Here is a 15,528-nt window from a genome sequence, read left to right on the forward strand (position 1 = left end):
GGACCTCACGCGAGTGTCTGTGGGACCACTGCCAGGGCTGCTCTGTGCGGATCCCTGACCTCCTCAGGAATCGGGAGCCGCGCAGCCGGGTGTTCCTAGCCTGGGGTCTCCAGGAGCCTGCCCTGCAGTCTTCCCGAGGCCCAGCAGGATGGGTAGTGGACCTCATTGGAGGCTGGAGGCCACCCCTCCCTGCCACATGGGCTCCTCCCCAGGGCAGCCTGAGCCTCCTCCCAGCATGGCTCTGGCTTCCCCAGAGCCCCGTCCAGGAGAGTGGAGAGGGGCCTCAGCCTCCCACGCCCTGGCCTGGGAAGCCACACACTGCTACCCTGGCACCATCCTGGGGGTTACGTAGGTCCGTCCCGGTCAGCACAGCAGGAGTACGTGGGCATGAACGCCAGGAGGCAGGCGCCCACGTTGTGCCACGTGGTTTTTCTAATTGGGAAGCTGCTGCTGGGACCACTTTCTGTCCTCTGCCCCCACCCGTGATTTCGTTGCTGGGAAGTGTGCGTTTGTGTCAGGACTTCAGCTTCCCAGTTGCTGCACGTGCTTCAGCTGAGTGTCATTTCTCTCCAGAAGCACTCGCGGCTGTGGGGAAGGACGGAGATTCAAGTCTCCACCTCATAAGTTAAAGGAAGGGCCTCCCCGTGGGCCCTGCCACATGCCTGCCCTGCCTGTGTGTCTGGGCCTTGTAGCCAAGTGCATCCATTGCTGAAAGAGCACACGTGGCAAAAGTGTTCTTACTGGGCAGCCAGCAGGATGGACGGGCGTTCCTGTCCTACTTTCTCTTTCTCTTATTATGGTAAAATACGTAAAACAAAATTTTTCCATTCTTTTAACTGTACTTTTCCGAATCCCGAGGGCGAATGAGTGTGAGTCTCTGGAATGCTGGGCTGTGGCTCATCTCTCTCTGATAGGTCCTGTGTCCACCAACAGAACCCCCATCTGTTCCTGTATCTGTTTGTATAGTTCAGAGACATATTAGTCAGGATTCTTTGAGTCTGAAATGGCAAAAACCCAAGTCAAACTAGCTTGGGCATGAGGAGGACGTTAGGGACCTTCGCGGTCAGTCGGGGAAGGACCTTAGGCTCGGGGGTCCCAGCCCCGGGTGTTGTCTGGACTCTGCTGGCCTCTTGGGGCCTTGGCCTCAGGTCCAGTCCCCTTGTGCAGCTCCCCAGGGCCCACCTGGTTTATACAACACCTGATTTCACAGGGAAAAAGCCCTTCTCTGGCCTTCCTATCAATCCCCAAAGTCCTCTGCTTGGGACATGCCCCCTTCTGTGTCTGTCACTTTGTCCAGGGAGGGGGACTCTGTCCAGCCTGGGTCATGCCCACCCTCGAGGCATGGGGGGACACTGGGGTTGACAGGGTTGGGGGGACCGTAGTGGGGATGGGGGCACCGTAGTGGGGATGGGGGAATGCTGGGGTTGACAGGGATGGGGGGACACTGGGGTTGACAGGGATGGGGGGACCGTAGTGGGGATGGGGGGACACTGGGGTTGACAGGGATGGGGGGACCGTAGTGGGGATGGGGGGGACACTGGGGTTGACAGGGTTGGGGGGACCGTAGTGGGGATGGGGGGACACTGGGGTTGACAGGGATGGGGGGACCGTAGTGGGGATGGGGGGGACACTGGGGTTGACAGGGTTGGGGGGACCGTAGTGGGGATGGGGGGACACTGGGGTTGACAGGGATGGGGGGACCGTAGTGGGGATGGGGTGACACTGGGGTTGACAGGGATTGGGGGACCGTAGTGGGGATGGGGAGACACTGGGGTTGACAGGGTTGGGGGGACCATAGTGGGGATGGGGGGACACTGGGGTTGACAGGGTTGGGGGGAGCATAGTGGGGATGGGGGGGACACTGGGGTTGACAGGGATGGGGGACCGTCAGCGGGGATGGGGCAGGGGAAGGGCTCCACCCAAGAGGCAGAGACTTTGCAGAGAGAAAAGGAAGGTGCAGGGACGATGTGGTCTGGGCCTGACTGTCCTGAGGGAGCCAGGAAGTGTCTGGAGACCCACTCATCCCGCCTGGCTGATGGGCCTTGCTCTTTTCAGAGCCTCGACTTCAGTGTGGACGAGAAGGTGAACCTTTTGGAGCTGGCCTGGGCCCTTGAGAACGAGCTCATGATGGTAGGCGGTGCCACTCAGCAGGCAGCCTTGGCCTGCTACCGCCAGGAACTGAGCTTCCGCCAGTAAGAGCCCCGATGGGGAGGGTGTGTGGGTGCCGCTGGCTAGACCGGCCTCCTTGCCCCCGGGTTCGGGCACCCGGCAGGAGGAGAAAGAAGGATGCTTTGAACACAGTCACAAAGCACAGCACGGCAGTTGGGCCAAGAACACAAACCATTTTAATTGGGTTTGGCTCTGGGTTTGGCTGGCTTTTCAGGCCGTCCGTCTGCTGAGCAGATCGGCACAAACATTGGTTTTTTTGTGTTTATTGATTTTCTGAAGCTACAGAAAAGGCTGGCAGAAATCCCAATCTCGATCCTCAAGACTTTGCATCTCATTAGGTACCAACAGATGAGCCTTCTGTCAGGCAGTTCGGCAAAGGGAACCAGAGAAAGACTGTGCTTTGGGACAGGGATGCCTCTTCAGTGGGAGAAACGGGCACCAGAATAGCTGGTGCCAGAGATGGTTTGCACAGAGGCTTGGGCGGGACCCAGGGTGACCAGGCAGGGACAGGGCCACATACAGGAATCTGTTCTGGGCAACTCCCTGCACAGTCACTCTGATGCCAGGCTGCAGGTGGCAGGGCTGTGGCCAGGCAGGGTAATGGGTGGCCAGCCTTCTCCCCTTTATGAATCCAGTCCCAGGTTAGGTGCTAGGGATCCCTAGGGCCCGAGGCCCAGCTGCAGGCAAGAGGGAACGTAGATAAATTCCTGCCTGTCCTGAGGCCATCTGGAGGAGTGGCATGCTGCACGTTCTAGGCTCAGACCTCCTGGTTCAGAAACCTGCTAGAAACCCCTTTGCCAGGCAGTTGGCCTGTCACTGTACGTGCTTCTGTAAACCGGTCACAGTAACTGTAGAAACGGCCCTGGGAGGAGGTGGGTCAGAGCCCAGCGCTGGCCGCTGCTCGGCGCCGTTAGCCCAGCCATGTTTGTTCCTGCAGACGGGCTTGCTGGGCCCAGAGCGCTGTCCCCTTTGACCCCGCCTCCTTCACGCAGGGGGCAGGTGGAGCAGATGGCCAGGGAGCGGGACAAGGCGAGGCAGGACCTGGAGAAGGCAGAGCAGAGGCACCTGGAGTTTGTGAAGGAGACGGACGACCTCCACTCTGCCCTGGAGCAGCTCGCAGAGGAGAAGGTCAGGTAGGTCCTGCCGGGGTCCCCGGCCAAGGGTGGGCAGTGGACGGGCCGCCGCCAGCTGAGGCCCTGCTATCTCACCTGAGCCCAGCACTCTGCTGACGTCCTTCCTTGAGGGAAGACGGTGCATGTGAAGAAGCAGTCTTGCCCTTCGCTGGGGAGCGCGGCGTCTGGCCGAGTGCCTGTGACGAGCGTCTGTGGGGAAAAGTGCTCTGGGGGCCTCCCTCTCCGCTCCATCTGTCGGGGTCTGTCCCACTCAAGCCGAGTCTTCTGTCCGTGCCTGTGATCAGCGAGACGGGTGGACGTTTTGAGAGGACCAGGGAATGGCTTTGCAGCCTGTTGGCTCCGCAGGAGGGAGCCCGGGGCCCAAAACCGCACACCGGGCATCGCCCATCGGGTGGCCTGAGCGGACTCATGGTGAGCTGGCCGGGATGGTGGTGGACAAACCAGAGGAAAGAATTTCTGACCTTTTTGAAAGGCTTTCCCCCTCTCGTGAGTCACCACCCGCCTCCCGGTGGCTCTTTACCGCGGCTGCGCTCTGCTGCATCCCTGACGTGGGTGGACGTGGGGCTGTGTCCTGAGGCGAGGCCTGGGGACGCGGGGTCCTTGGGGTTCCCTGGTCTGGAGCAGCCTGACCCACACACGTCCTTCCTCTGTGGCCTGTGCTGCCCCCCTCCCCAGCGCCCACAAACTTATGTGTGGATGATTTTAGACGATCTGTCACGGAGCTGAGAACTGATTTGCGCTGGTCTCAGCCCAGTCGGCCTGACTCTCCCAACCGCCCAGAAGGGACTCAGGGAAGTTCGCTCTGGGTCGGAGAACCAGAGACTCGAAGGCCATATCTCAGTCCAAGAATCTGGTGGGGGAACACACGAAGCCTTGAGGGCCACGCGAGTGTTTGGATTTTGCCCAGTGAGCAATGGGGCATCATTGGTATGTTTTGTTTTTTTCTTTTTTTTTTTGCGGTACGCGGGCCTCTCACTGTTGTGGCCTCTCCCATTGCGGAGCACAGGCTCCAGACGCGCAGGCTCAGTGGCCATGGCTCACGGGCCCAGCCGCTCCACAGCATGTGGGATCTTCCTGGACCGGGGCACGAACCCATGTCCCCTGCATCGGCAGGCAGATTCTGAACCACTGCGCCACCAGGGAAGCCCCATTGGTACGTTTTTAGAAATAGTTTTTGTGGTTGTGTTAGGTTGTTTTTATTACAAGAGTAATAAATGATACATGTTCATTGTAGAAAACTTAAAAAATACAAGTAGGGACTTCCCCAGTGGTCCAGGGGTTAAGAATCCACCTTCCAATGCAGGGGATGCAGGTTCGATCCCTAGTCAGGGAACTAAGATCCCACGTGCCGCAGGGCAACTAAGCCCTCGTGCCGCAACGAAGAGCCCACACACTACAACTAAGACCCAATGCAGCCATAAATAAATAAGTAAGTAAGTAAGTAAGTAAATAAATAAATAAATAAAAGAAAATACAAGTAAAAGGAAAAACAAAAGGAAAAGTCTTGCGTCCACAGAGTTTATCACTCCTAACATTTTTTGTGAGTCCCTCGCTTTTCCGTGCACGTCATTACTTACAAAATGGTGTTGTGTTGCACATACTTTCTGATGGCCACAGAGCACCCGTGATGTGGGTCTGTTCTGCCGTATTTTACTGCACCTTTCCCCTTTAAAGAGTGGAGTGATATGATCAAATTTGTATTTGTAAAATTAGCCCCAGGATTTGCAGGCTGTTAGATTCATCACACTCGTCCAACCTTTTCCCTAAGTGATGGCTGCCCTCCTTCCCCTCATGCTCCCTCCTGGAAGCTCTGGGGTGAGGCTGAGGGAGGCCGAGCCCAGTGTTTCTCATGCTCGATCGCTGATGTGGCCAAGCTCTGCCGAAGAGTTTCATTCATCTTCAATCTAGATAGACTGGGTCTGAGAATCCTGTTAAGCAACTGTTTTAGCAATAAAGCTAAGATCTAGCACTGTTTTCCCTGCTGATAGAAATGGTTATTGTGGGGACTTCCCTGGCGGTCCAGTGGTTAAGACTCCGTGCTTCCACTGCAGTGGGCACAGGTTCGATCCCTGGTTGGGGAACTGAAGTCCTGCATGCTGCAAGGTGCAGCCAAAAAAAAACACAAAGAAATGGTTATTGCAAAAGATCACTGCAGTGTCTGAGGGGAAGGGCCTCCGCACCTTTCTCTGGCTGCTTTGGGATTCGCCACGTACTGGTTTTCTGATACCTGTGTCCTCGTGACAGAGGCTGGCTTCTGTGCGCATTTGGTCACCGAAGGCTTTGGTGCTGCCTTTATCTATTGATTCATTTTTTGATGATGTGGAGGAGGTTGAATGGCCGAGGAGCGTCAGAGACCTACCCAGAGGTCACCCGCTAGCTCACCCCAGAGGCCAAGGGACCCGCTGGCTCACCTTGTCTGTGTGGGGTCACCTCCACCAGCCCCGAGGAGGGGTTTAAGGAGGCCCCGCATCCTTCAATGGCACAGCATCTGCAGCTCTCGCATCTGCCGGGGGGACAAACGAGTCCCAGACGCTGTGGCCGAGTGCTCCGGCGAGAGACCCCAGGGAGGGAGAGGCCCAGGTGGCGCCCCTCAGGAGCCCGGCGAACCACGTGCCATGTGCCTTGCAGACGCCTGGAGCAGGGGTACAGGGGGAGGCTGAGTCTCCTGCGGTCCGAGGTGGAGGTGGAGCGCGAGCTGTTCTGGGAGCAGGCCCGGCGGCAGAGGGCTGCGCTGGAGGAGGACCTGCAGCGCCTTCGGGCTGAGGAGGCCAGCCTCCGCCAGAAGCTGAGCCTGGCCCTGAAGGTAGGGGTGTTTGGGGGGGCAGAGGGGTGCCTCCCCAGGGCCTCCCGCCCAAAAAGACAGAGGCGAGGTTGCCTAAGGGTCCATCCTCCACACCCACACCTTCCTGGTCCAGGATTAAACCCTCCCCGTGGGGCTGGGGGTTTCACACTAAAGAACATTTCCTGCAGCCATGGAAAGAGCCCATTTCTCAGCCAAAGCAGAAACGGTCCTGGCTTTTCTGGGAGACACATGGTCCCTCATCTCCAGCCGTGTGGGCAGCAGGATGGGGACCCAAGGGCCTCTGGGTCAGTGGCTGCAGCCACCTCTGCTGCACCCCTGGGACCAGAGCACCAGTGGGGTCAGCAAAAGACAAAAGCATCAGCCTGCGCCCCCAGCCCTGGAGCAGACGCAGTCTTCTGGGCTGTGGAGAGCGCCCCACGACCGGCACCCACCCTGCATTGGCTTCCAGTGCGGTGTCCCCGGCCCCCCTTCCTCCTCCTCCCCTAACCTGGGGCTGCGGGTTCTGTCTGCACCCGCCCTGCCTCTCTTGCCTCCGTCCCCCTGGAGGAGACGCTGGGCGTGCCTTCTTGTTGGTTCCCGTGTCTGAGGACACTGCCTTCCTCCTGGTGGACACCTGGGCCGTCGTGGTACAGCTTTCAATTTGTGTTTTAGAAGACGGCTCGGGAAGGGTTGCCCGAGAGCTTGGGTAGGTGGGAGAAGTCAAGGCGGTGGGAAAGGGGGAGTATCCCCAAGGGCTCCGTGGGGTCCACCTTCCCTGCTCATGAGTCCTGCCTCTCACTCGGAGGGGGCAGCCCTTCCACACAGCTCCCTCCTCCGCCCCCAAAGCCGGCCAACTGCTGGCCTGTGTCTTGTAGGAAAACAGTCGACTGCAGAAGGAGATGATTGAAGTCGTGGAGAAGCTCGCAGAGTCGGAGAAGCTGGTCCTGAAGCTGCAGAATGATCTGGAGTTTGTGTTGAAGGACAAGGTGGGTCCTCTTGCTGACCCTGAGTCTCCAGAGAGGCGCTCGTGGGCGCTGGGTAAAGGGCGTCAGGGTCTTGACGAAGAATACACAGGCGATGGAATTTAGGTTTTTTCTACTAAAATTCTATAATGGAGAGAAAATTATCACGGTGACTTTCCCTGTGTTTTCCTCCCTTCATGCAGTGCAGGGGTGCTGGTGACGCCCGGGTGATGCCCTGCATGTTGGCCTTTTAGTGACAAAGCCTGGAGCAGTCAGCACCCTCTGCACAGACCCCAGTGACAGGGTCTTGGTGGTGGTGGGCACGGAGGAGAGGTTAGAGGCCCCCCAGCTGGCCCTTACCATCACCTTCAGAGGAGGAGGGGAGGGGAGGTGCAGGGTCCAGGCAGGGGGCCTCCCAGGTGGCCAAGGCAGGAAGGCAGCCCAGGCTCCAGGTGGGAGCATGGCCGCCTTCCATAAATTCCAAACACCCTTCTGCCCTGAGACCTTTTAGACAAGGGGCGGGGAGGAAGAGGAGGGATGGGCAGCTGTACCTGCGGATGCTAATAAGCCTGGTGGGGACAGCGGCTGGGGGTGACAACACACCCTCCACCTGGCCTGAGGTCCCGGCCCTCATTTTCCTGCCTGCATCTGGCTTTCAGCTGGAGCCACAGAGCACGGAGCCCCTGGCCCAGGAGGAGCTGTTCTCAGAGGTCCTGAACGAGTACAAGCTCAAGTGCCGGGTATGTGGCCCCCCTACCCGCGGGGTCGTCAGGGTCTGTCCACTCAGACCCTGGTGGTCCCTCCCACCCCCTGGCCTCCACGTGGAGGGTGGTCCAGCCCGGGTCCACAGGAGCATCCCTATATGAGCAGAGCAGGCAGAGCCTCTGATCTCGGCCTGCCTTCTGCCAGCAGGGTCCTCCAAGCCTTGTGTTCTGAAAGGAGACGGGTGGGACTTGCCTGCTCGGCGCGGGTGCCCAGCCCCACACGGGCTGCCCAGGTGGCGAGATGGCCCCTGTCCTAAGGCCCCCTCTGTGTGTCCGGACACCATGTAGGGCTTCATCTTGTCTCCTATGGTTGAGTGTTTGCATTTCCTGGGCCAAATCTACCAACGTGAGCCCGCTCGGCTGGCGCTGCCGCTATGCAGAAGAGGGCGTAGGTGGGGAACAATGTCAGTGCTGGGGAAACAGATCATAACCCATTACTCTCTCGAGATTACCGAGGACTCCAGCAGATAGAACATTATTGTTTGGAGTTAGGGGTCTAGTATCCATTTGCCTCTCAATGATTTCCCTCCCAATTAATGTTAAGAACTGTCTTTCTGCACACGATGCTTTGGCCACACCAGAGGATAAAGGTGAGCCTGTGCTGGTCTGCAGTGTGACGTGACCCTTACCTCCTGCCCTCCACATCCTGAATCCCGGGTGCGCCTGCGTGTGGTCAGCTCTTACCCTCCTTGGGTGCCCGAGTGGTGTGTGTGGTTTGTGGTTGGGGGATGTGGTGCAGCTGGAATGTGCCGCTTGACTTTCTGAAAGGAACTCTCTTTCCTGCTGTGTTTTCTCTCTCACTTTGAGCACCTGTAACTAACCATCAATGAATACATTGCTTTAGTGCACCTGAATTTTTTCAAACAAATGTAACTGCCTTCATTTTTTCACATGACTCTGTCACTTAACTGCTGCTGCTGATTTCACTTTTGGTCCTCAAAATTTTACTTTTTCAAATATCAGCAGAAATGTTTTACATTTTAGTGCTAAGCTACTTATTTAGAAATTTGCCCTCTCTATTTTTGGGGATATTTTTGGCTGTTTCAAACTAACAGAGCATTCAAAAAGCGTTTTATTTGGAAGTAATTTCTAATACATGAAGTTACAAAAGTGAAACTAGCCTGGGGATCACCTGGATGCCTCTGCCCCAGTCCACCTGCTGTGTACGTTTCACCGTGTGCATGTGGACGTGAACGTGTACATCGGAGGTGAGTCAGGCGATCACGACCCTCCACCCCGAACCGGCCCACGCACTTCCTGAGAGCAGGCTGACCCTTCAGCCTCGCAGTGCTGTTCAGGTGCCCAACGTTGATGTTACATGTTCAGGAACTTTGCTGGCTTCTTGTTAAACCTTTGATGGGGGAGTTATTTACACCAAGAAATGTGCAGAAGCTACAAAGCTGGGCTTTTCTTCCTAGAGAGCCAGCTTCCCAACACCTCCTAGGTAGCTGTGGATACTTAGTAACTTCACAATTTCCACCAATACAGTCCTTTAACCTGCTTGTTGTGTTTTAGTTTCGTTAGTCAACCTAACAATGTTCTTTGTTTTTTTTTAGCTGTGCTGCTTGGCTTGCGGGATCATAGTTCCCTGGCCAGGGATCAAACTTGGGTCCCCAGCAGTGGAAGCTTGGAGACCTAACCACTGGACTGCCAGGGAATTCCCCTAACAATGTTTTTTAGAGCATCTTCCTCCAGTGCAGGACCCAGTCTAGGACCAGGGCCCGAGTCTGATGTCCTCTAATCTGGAACATTCTTAGTCCATTCAGGTGGCTGTAACAAAGATACCATAGACTGGGGAGCTTATAAGCCATGGACATTTAGTTCCTTTGTTCTGGAGGCTGGTAGGTCTGAGACCAAGGTGCTGACAGATTCGGTGTCTGGTGAGGCCTCTGTTCTGGGTTGCAGGTGGCCGGCTGTCTTCTCACTGTGTCCTTCTGTGAAGGGGCGAGGGAGTTCTCTGGGGGCTGTTTCATTAGAGCACAAACCCCGTCATGGGGCTCCATCCTCCTGACCTGATCTCCTCCCAAAAGACTCACCTCCAAATACCATCACACTGGGGATCATGATTTAACATATGAATTTGGGGAGACACATTGTCTGTAGCACATTCCCACAGCCTTTCTTTGTCCTCCACGTGGATATTTTTGAAGAATACAGTCTCTCCTTCCTTTTCAATAGAAACGTTCTCATTTTGTGTTTTCGTGATACTTCCTTTGGATTAAATTGAGGTTATGCCTTCTCAGCTGTACAATGTAGGTGGCGTTAATTTTGATCACCTGGTCACAGTGTGGGGTGACACTTTAAGACCATGCAAATGTCCTGCTCTTCATCAGAAGTTTCACTGGATTTAGTATCAGTTAGTGATTCCTGCCAACTCCCGTCTTTGCCCCAGTGGTTGTTGCACAAGGATGGTTTTCCATCATCCACTCCACATCTGTCGGTTGGCACTTGGCATCTGCCGTCAGGCAGAGAAGTCCTGTCTATCTATCTGTGTGTCTGGTTGGTATGGGCTCAGGAATCGCCATTCTCATCAGTGGTTTGTATTGATAATTCGTTACTATGTCGAATTACTTTGGTGCTCAAGTCATGTGAGATTTGGCCAGTGGGAGTGTCTTCCGGCCAGCAGCCATGACCTTGTGACTTGTCACTGTCATGTTTTGTTTTGTTAAGTTGTTCCATACTTTCTAGCACAGTGAGATGCTCCAGACTCATCTTATGCTTCCCCTGCCCTTGCGCTGGAATCAGCTATTTCTCCAATGAGTCCTGGCTCCTAACTGGAGAGAATGGCTTTAGAGACCAAGATCTGCATGCTGCGTGTGCTCAGCCTCCTGGGGGCACTGCCTCGAGCCTAGGGTGTTTCTTATCCTCAGTCTCCAGAGTAGAGACACCTTGAACCTCCCTGCTGTGTGTCACCCATCTTTCCAAAGTCACTGTTGGACATTTCCCCGTGCTTGTAAGCAGGATATTTGCTAGCACAGAAACCATGTTTTCCCTTGTTGCCGAGTTCCCTTCCTATTCAACTATTGTCTTAGCTTTTTTTTTCTTTCTTTCTTTCTTTCTTTCAGCTGTCAGCCTCAGTTTTCTGGGGCAAGGCTGACTTTGGTAAAGGGGAGTGTAAGGACTTCCCTGGTGGTCTGGTGATTAAGACCACGCTTCCAATGCAGGGGGCATGGGTTCCATCCCTGGTTGGGGAACTACGATCCACATGCCACGAGGTGCAGCCAAAAAAAAAAAAAGATTTAAAAAAGTTGGGGGAAATGTAAAATGTTAATCGCTTCCTCCTTAGGGGTTCTCTGTGGTTTCATATTTTCACTGCTCCCTTGGGTGGACACCATAATGGAGTAGCTTGTCCTTGGTCAGAAGTGCCAGATACAGATTTTCTCTTTACCCATTTCCACCCTGGTACATCCTGAATGTGTGTGTCCCCGTAAATCCATATGTTGAAGCCTGTTCCCTCAGTGTGGTGGTGTTCAAAGGTGGGGCCTTTGGGAGGCAGTTGGGTCATGAGGGTGGAGCTCTATGAAGGGGATTAGTGCCCTTATAAAGGGACCCCAGAGAGCTCCGCCATCCCTTCCACCAAGTGAAGACACGGGAACAGACGGCCGTCTATGAACCAGGAAGCTCCCACCAGACACTGAATCTGTAGGCACCTCAGTCGTGGACTTCCAGCCTCCAGAATTGTGAGAAGTAAAGTTCTGTTGTTTATACACTCTCCATCTGTGGAATTTTGTTACAGTAGCCCGGATGGACTGAGACACGCACCAGCCCTGACAGACGTCCCCCGCCACTGCCTGGGCCTGGGCAGTCAGCCCCTCTGTGTGTGCTGACTCAGCACGGACCGGCTCCCCAGCTGGTCTGCCGCCTCCGCCTTCCTCTCCGAGGCTTTTGATGCTTTCCAAGCTGCTGTTGAAATCCCACCCTCCCCTGCTTCCTTGCTGAGCTTGCTTCTCCCGCTAACGAGAAGAGAAGCCTCAACAGGTCCAGAGCCCTCAGAGCCTTAGCGCTACAGTGTGTGCAGTGGACTTGCTGCCTTTCCTGGCTAGCACAGTAACACCCTATGACCCTGTGACCACCCTGGGCATCCACAGGCACCCCCAAATTCACGTGCAGCCCACATGAAAACAGGCACCCTGGCTCCCAGCCGTGGGACACCCACTGTGTAGACTGGCTGGGACCCAGGGCGGCACACGTCACCCTCATCGGTTAGAACCGACAGTGGTGCCTGAGAGCAGAGACGTCTGTGCCCAGCGCGGCACCTAAGGACCTGTTTTCTGGCACTGCTGAATGTGTGGGACATGCATGTGCTCTTAAAATACCCATCTGAGGGGCAGAAAGACCCACCGACGGGGGAGGACATTGGGTAGAAATGATTCTGTCCGTGTTTCCTGCCGGGTCAGCACTGTCAGTGAAAATACCAGTCACGTGTGTAATTTCAAGTTTTCCAGTCACATTAAAAAAGGTAAGAAGAAATAGGTGACATTAATCACTTTAATTACATTTTATTTCCTGTATTACATCCACAATGTCATTATTTCAACATATAATCAATATAAACACACTTTAAATGAGATATTTTACATCCCTTTGGGGGAATCTGGTGTTTCAGATCGGTGTAGAGTTTATGCTACACATACCTCAATCCAGACTGACCACACCTGACATGCTCAGTAGCTGGCGTGGCAACATCGTGGGATAGAGGGGCCGGGGGTGCCCACACCTGCCGCCCCGCAGGTCTACCCCACGGCTCTCACATCCTGGCCCTGCCCTTTCCCCCAGGAAGGAGCTGCTCCCTCTGTGGGGAAACTGTGTATTGGCCCAGGAGTTTCTGAAGGAGGTACAGTGATCCTAGTAAATCTGTGCTGCTTCTGAGATCTGCAGGGCCTTTCCCTTCTCCCACACGGCCTAGAACTGCCGATGAAAGGCTCCTTCTCCAAGGGCGGATGCAGAGACAAGCCAGGCACTGGTCACCGGGGAGTTCAGGAAGATGAGGTTTATTTGACAAGAGCTGCCTGGAGAAGAAACTCAAATAGATTAAAAAATCAGAGAGGAGCGGGCTTCCCTGGCAGTCCAGTGGTTAGGACTCTGCGCTCCCAATGCAGGGGGCAGGGGTTCAGTCCCTGGTCGGGGAACTAAGATCCTGCATGCCATGGGGCGCGGCCAAAAAAAGAAAAAAAGAAAAAAAATCAGGGAGGGAGGTGGGGCCTTGAGGGCGTGCCATGGTCTTGGCTGGTCTGGCTTCCTCCAGAGCCAGTTTCCCGGGAGGAGAAGCTGGGTGGAAATTGCATCACGCATGCCATCCTCCAGGTGGGGCGGCCACAGCGCACCCGGGGTTGGGGGGAAGAGTACGTGGACCCAAAGCCATGTTGCCGTGGTGCCGGCTCTGGGGCCACCTGGGAGGTGGGATGTGAACGCTACCCTTTCTGGCCTTTTGAAAGTCAGGTGACCAATGTGCTTGTTCAGGTTTATTTCATTCGTGGGGGGACAAATTACGCTTGTCACAAACGAGACCCTTCCTCTTTTTTTTTTTTCCTCTGCGCTGTGTAGCTTGCGAGATCTTAGTTCCCCGACCAGGGATCGAACCCGGGCCCCGGCAGTGAGAGCGCCGAGTCCTAACCGCTGGACCACCAGGGAATTCCCAGAGACCCTTCCTCTTAAACCTTCACGCCCCCAAGTGCCCTCTTCCCCTTATGTGCGTGCTTACCCAACCACCTGTGGTTTCTCTGTATTTTCTCCATTTCTCACTTTCACTACACTTTTTATTCCCTGAGTCCCTTCCTTGTATCCCATGGTGGAAGGTGGTGCCAGGCATAAGATGTTGGGAAATGACCCCTGCTCCTGTGTCGCTCACGGAGCAGTTAGGTGCCTGGGTGCAGCTTCGGTGCCCCGTCTGCCCTGCTGAGCTGGGGGCTGACTCCTGGGCCCAGTGGCCACAGCGGCTGGAGGAAGGGTCTGGCTCTGCCCACAGGACCTGCAGGACTGCAATGACGAGCTGCAGGCTGCACTGGAAGGCCTGCGGGCACAGCTGCCCCCGAGTCGGCACGGCCAGCTGCCCCCGGGACATGCGGCAGGTAGGAGCCCGGTGTTCCGAGGTGGTGGGTCGTGTGCTCCTTCCCGGGGCGGGGTGGGGGGGCGTGGGGCTGGCCAGCTGCACGGGTGGTCACAAGCCCTTCTGACCTCTCATGTGGGAGAAAGGGCCTACCTGAGGCCAGGGGTCTGTGCAATCCCCAGAGCCCCAAGGGAGATGGAGGAGGATGAGGGTTCTACCATTTGGGTAGAAGTAAGTGGTGAAGGTTATGAGGACCTTGCCATGACCTCAGGGCAGGCATGTCCCAGGGAGCCTCCTGGGTCCCGGGGAGGTGGGTGGAGTTGGTGATCAAAGGAGATGCTCCACACAGATGGTCCTCTGGGGGAGGGGAGGAGAGAGGAGGCTGGGGGGACAGGGGACAGGCTGGTCTCGGGTCTGTGATGGCTCGTACAAGGCAGGTGCTAAACCGTGTGAACCGAGGCTGGCGGGCCGCTGTGGAAGGGGTCTGAGATGGAGCGGGCCCGTGGCGCCTGGGAAGGGCCCTTCCACCTGCTGTGTGCAGAGCCAATGCCAAAGGCGTTACTCGGAAAATCCAGGCTCCTGCCTCCCAGCCGGGAGGTCTCGACAGGCTGCAAGCACCGAGGGGTTAATGTTCTTGGCTCCTTCTAGAGACTGGGCTGGAGGTTCTGAGGCCACAGCTGTCCTTGAGGAGGACGGGGTTTGGCTGCTTGCGCCCACCCTGGCAGCTGGACCGGGTGGGCACTACAGGTTCACGTGCTCCAGGCTCCACGCCCCTTGCTGCCGTGGGAACCACCGCAACAGCCCCAGCCCAGCAGCCCCAACGCCTCTGTGGTTACACGTCAACACAGACGCAGCCCCAGAGGACGTGTCCCTCTCATCTGTAACCCTGAGAGCGTCGGGCTCCCGTATTGTCCTAAAGCTGTTACTTAAAACAGGAAAGTCAACATGGGAGCCTCCAAGGGAAACCGAGTGGGGTCTGCTGTGCACCTGGGCCCGTAGGGAGCCCCTCAGCTGCAGCTGCATTAGTGGAGCTGATGGCTGCCGAGACCCACAGCCCTTCTGCCCTCAGCCAGGTGTTGGCATGTGGCTGGTGCACTGGTATCATCTGATCCCCAGATGAGTGTCTGGCGCCAGTGTGGCCACGGGGAAGGGGGTTATTGTCACCTTCTCTGTCCCTGGAGGGGACTGAGCTGCACAGAGCATGTGACCTTTGTTGAGAGCCACGATCCGTAACGCAGGGAGTGGGGAGACGGTGTCTGTACCCAGGGTGCCGTGTCCAGAAGTCTCTGAGGTGTGGCACCGAAGGCAGCCCCAAGCTTCGTGTTGGCATTGATACAACCAGAGCGCTCTCCCAGCTGGAGCATTTTCTCTTACACTTTACCCCCTCGTCTGACCGTAGAGGTTCTGTTGGTCCCTTCAAAGGAGGAAGGACAGTCAGGACAGCAGAGTTGTGGTGGCGGGGGCCATGTGGGTCGTGGAGTCAGGGCCGGCAGTGCATCCAGCTGGGGTCACTCCTGACGGGTGCCACTTGGCCAGACCCAGGTGGCGGCTTCCAGTTGTCAGGGCAACGGGATGCTCTCTTTCCTGAGATACTTACTCTGAGTTCTCTCAGGATGTCATTGAGCCTGTCACTCTTTTTTGTGGAAAACAATTTGGGCAAGAGGTCAGGGTG

The 15,528-nt window shown here is 56.1% G+C and overlaps 1 protein-coding gene across 1 annotated transcript in view; it reads left to right on the plus strand.

Moving 5' to 3' along the window:
* NINL (ninein like) overlaps positions 1 to 15,528 on the plus strand; it is a 112,777-nt gene that overhangs the window by 73,531 nt on the left and 23,718 nt on the right. Inside the window, exons 9-14 of the mRNA XM_081255557.1 lie at positions 2,056 to 2,192; positions 3,162 to 3,302; positions 5,931 to 6,105; positions 6,960 to 7,070; positions 7,706 to 7,786; positions 13,776 to 13,878. Of these exons, the coding sequence (XP_081111683.1) occupies positions 2,056 to 2,192; positions 3,162 to 3,302; positions 5,931 to 6,105; positions 6,960 to 7,070; positions 7,706 to 7,786; positions 13,776 to 13,878 (748 nt within the window). The remainder of the gene's footprint in view (positions 1 to 2,055; positions 2,193 to 3,161; positions 3,303 to 5,930; positions 6,106 to 6,959; positions 7,071 to 7,705; positions 7,787 to 13,775; positions 13,879 to 15,528) is intronic.

Source organism: Mesoplodon bidens, assembly GCF_964165515.1.
Source record: "Mesoplodon bidens genome assembly, chromosome: 15".
In the NCBI taxonomy this organism is placed as follows: Eukaryota; Metazoa; Chordata; class Mammalia; order Artiodactyla; family Ziphiidae; genus Mesoplodon; species Mesoplodon bidens.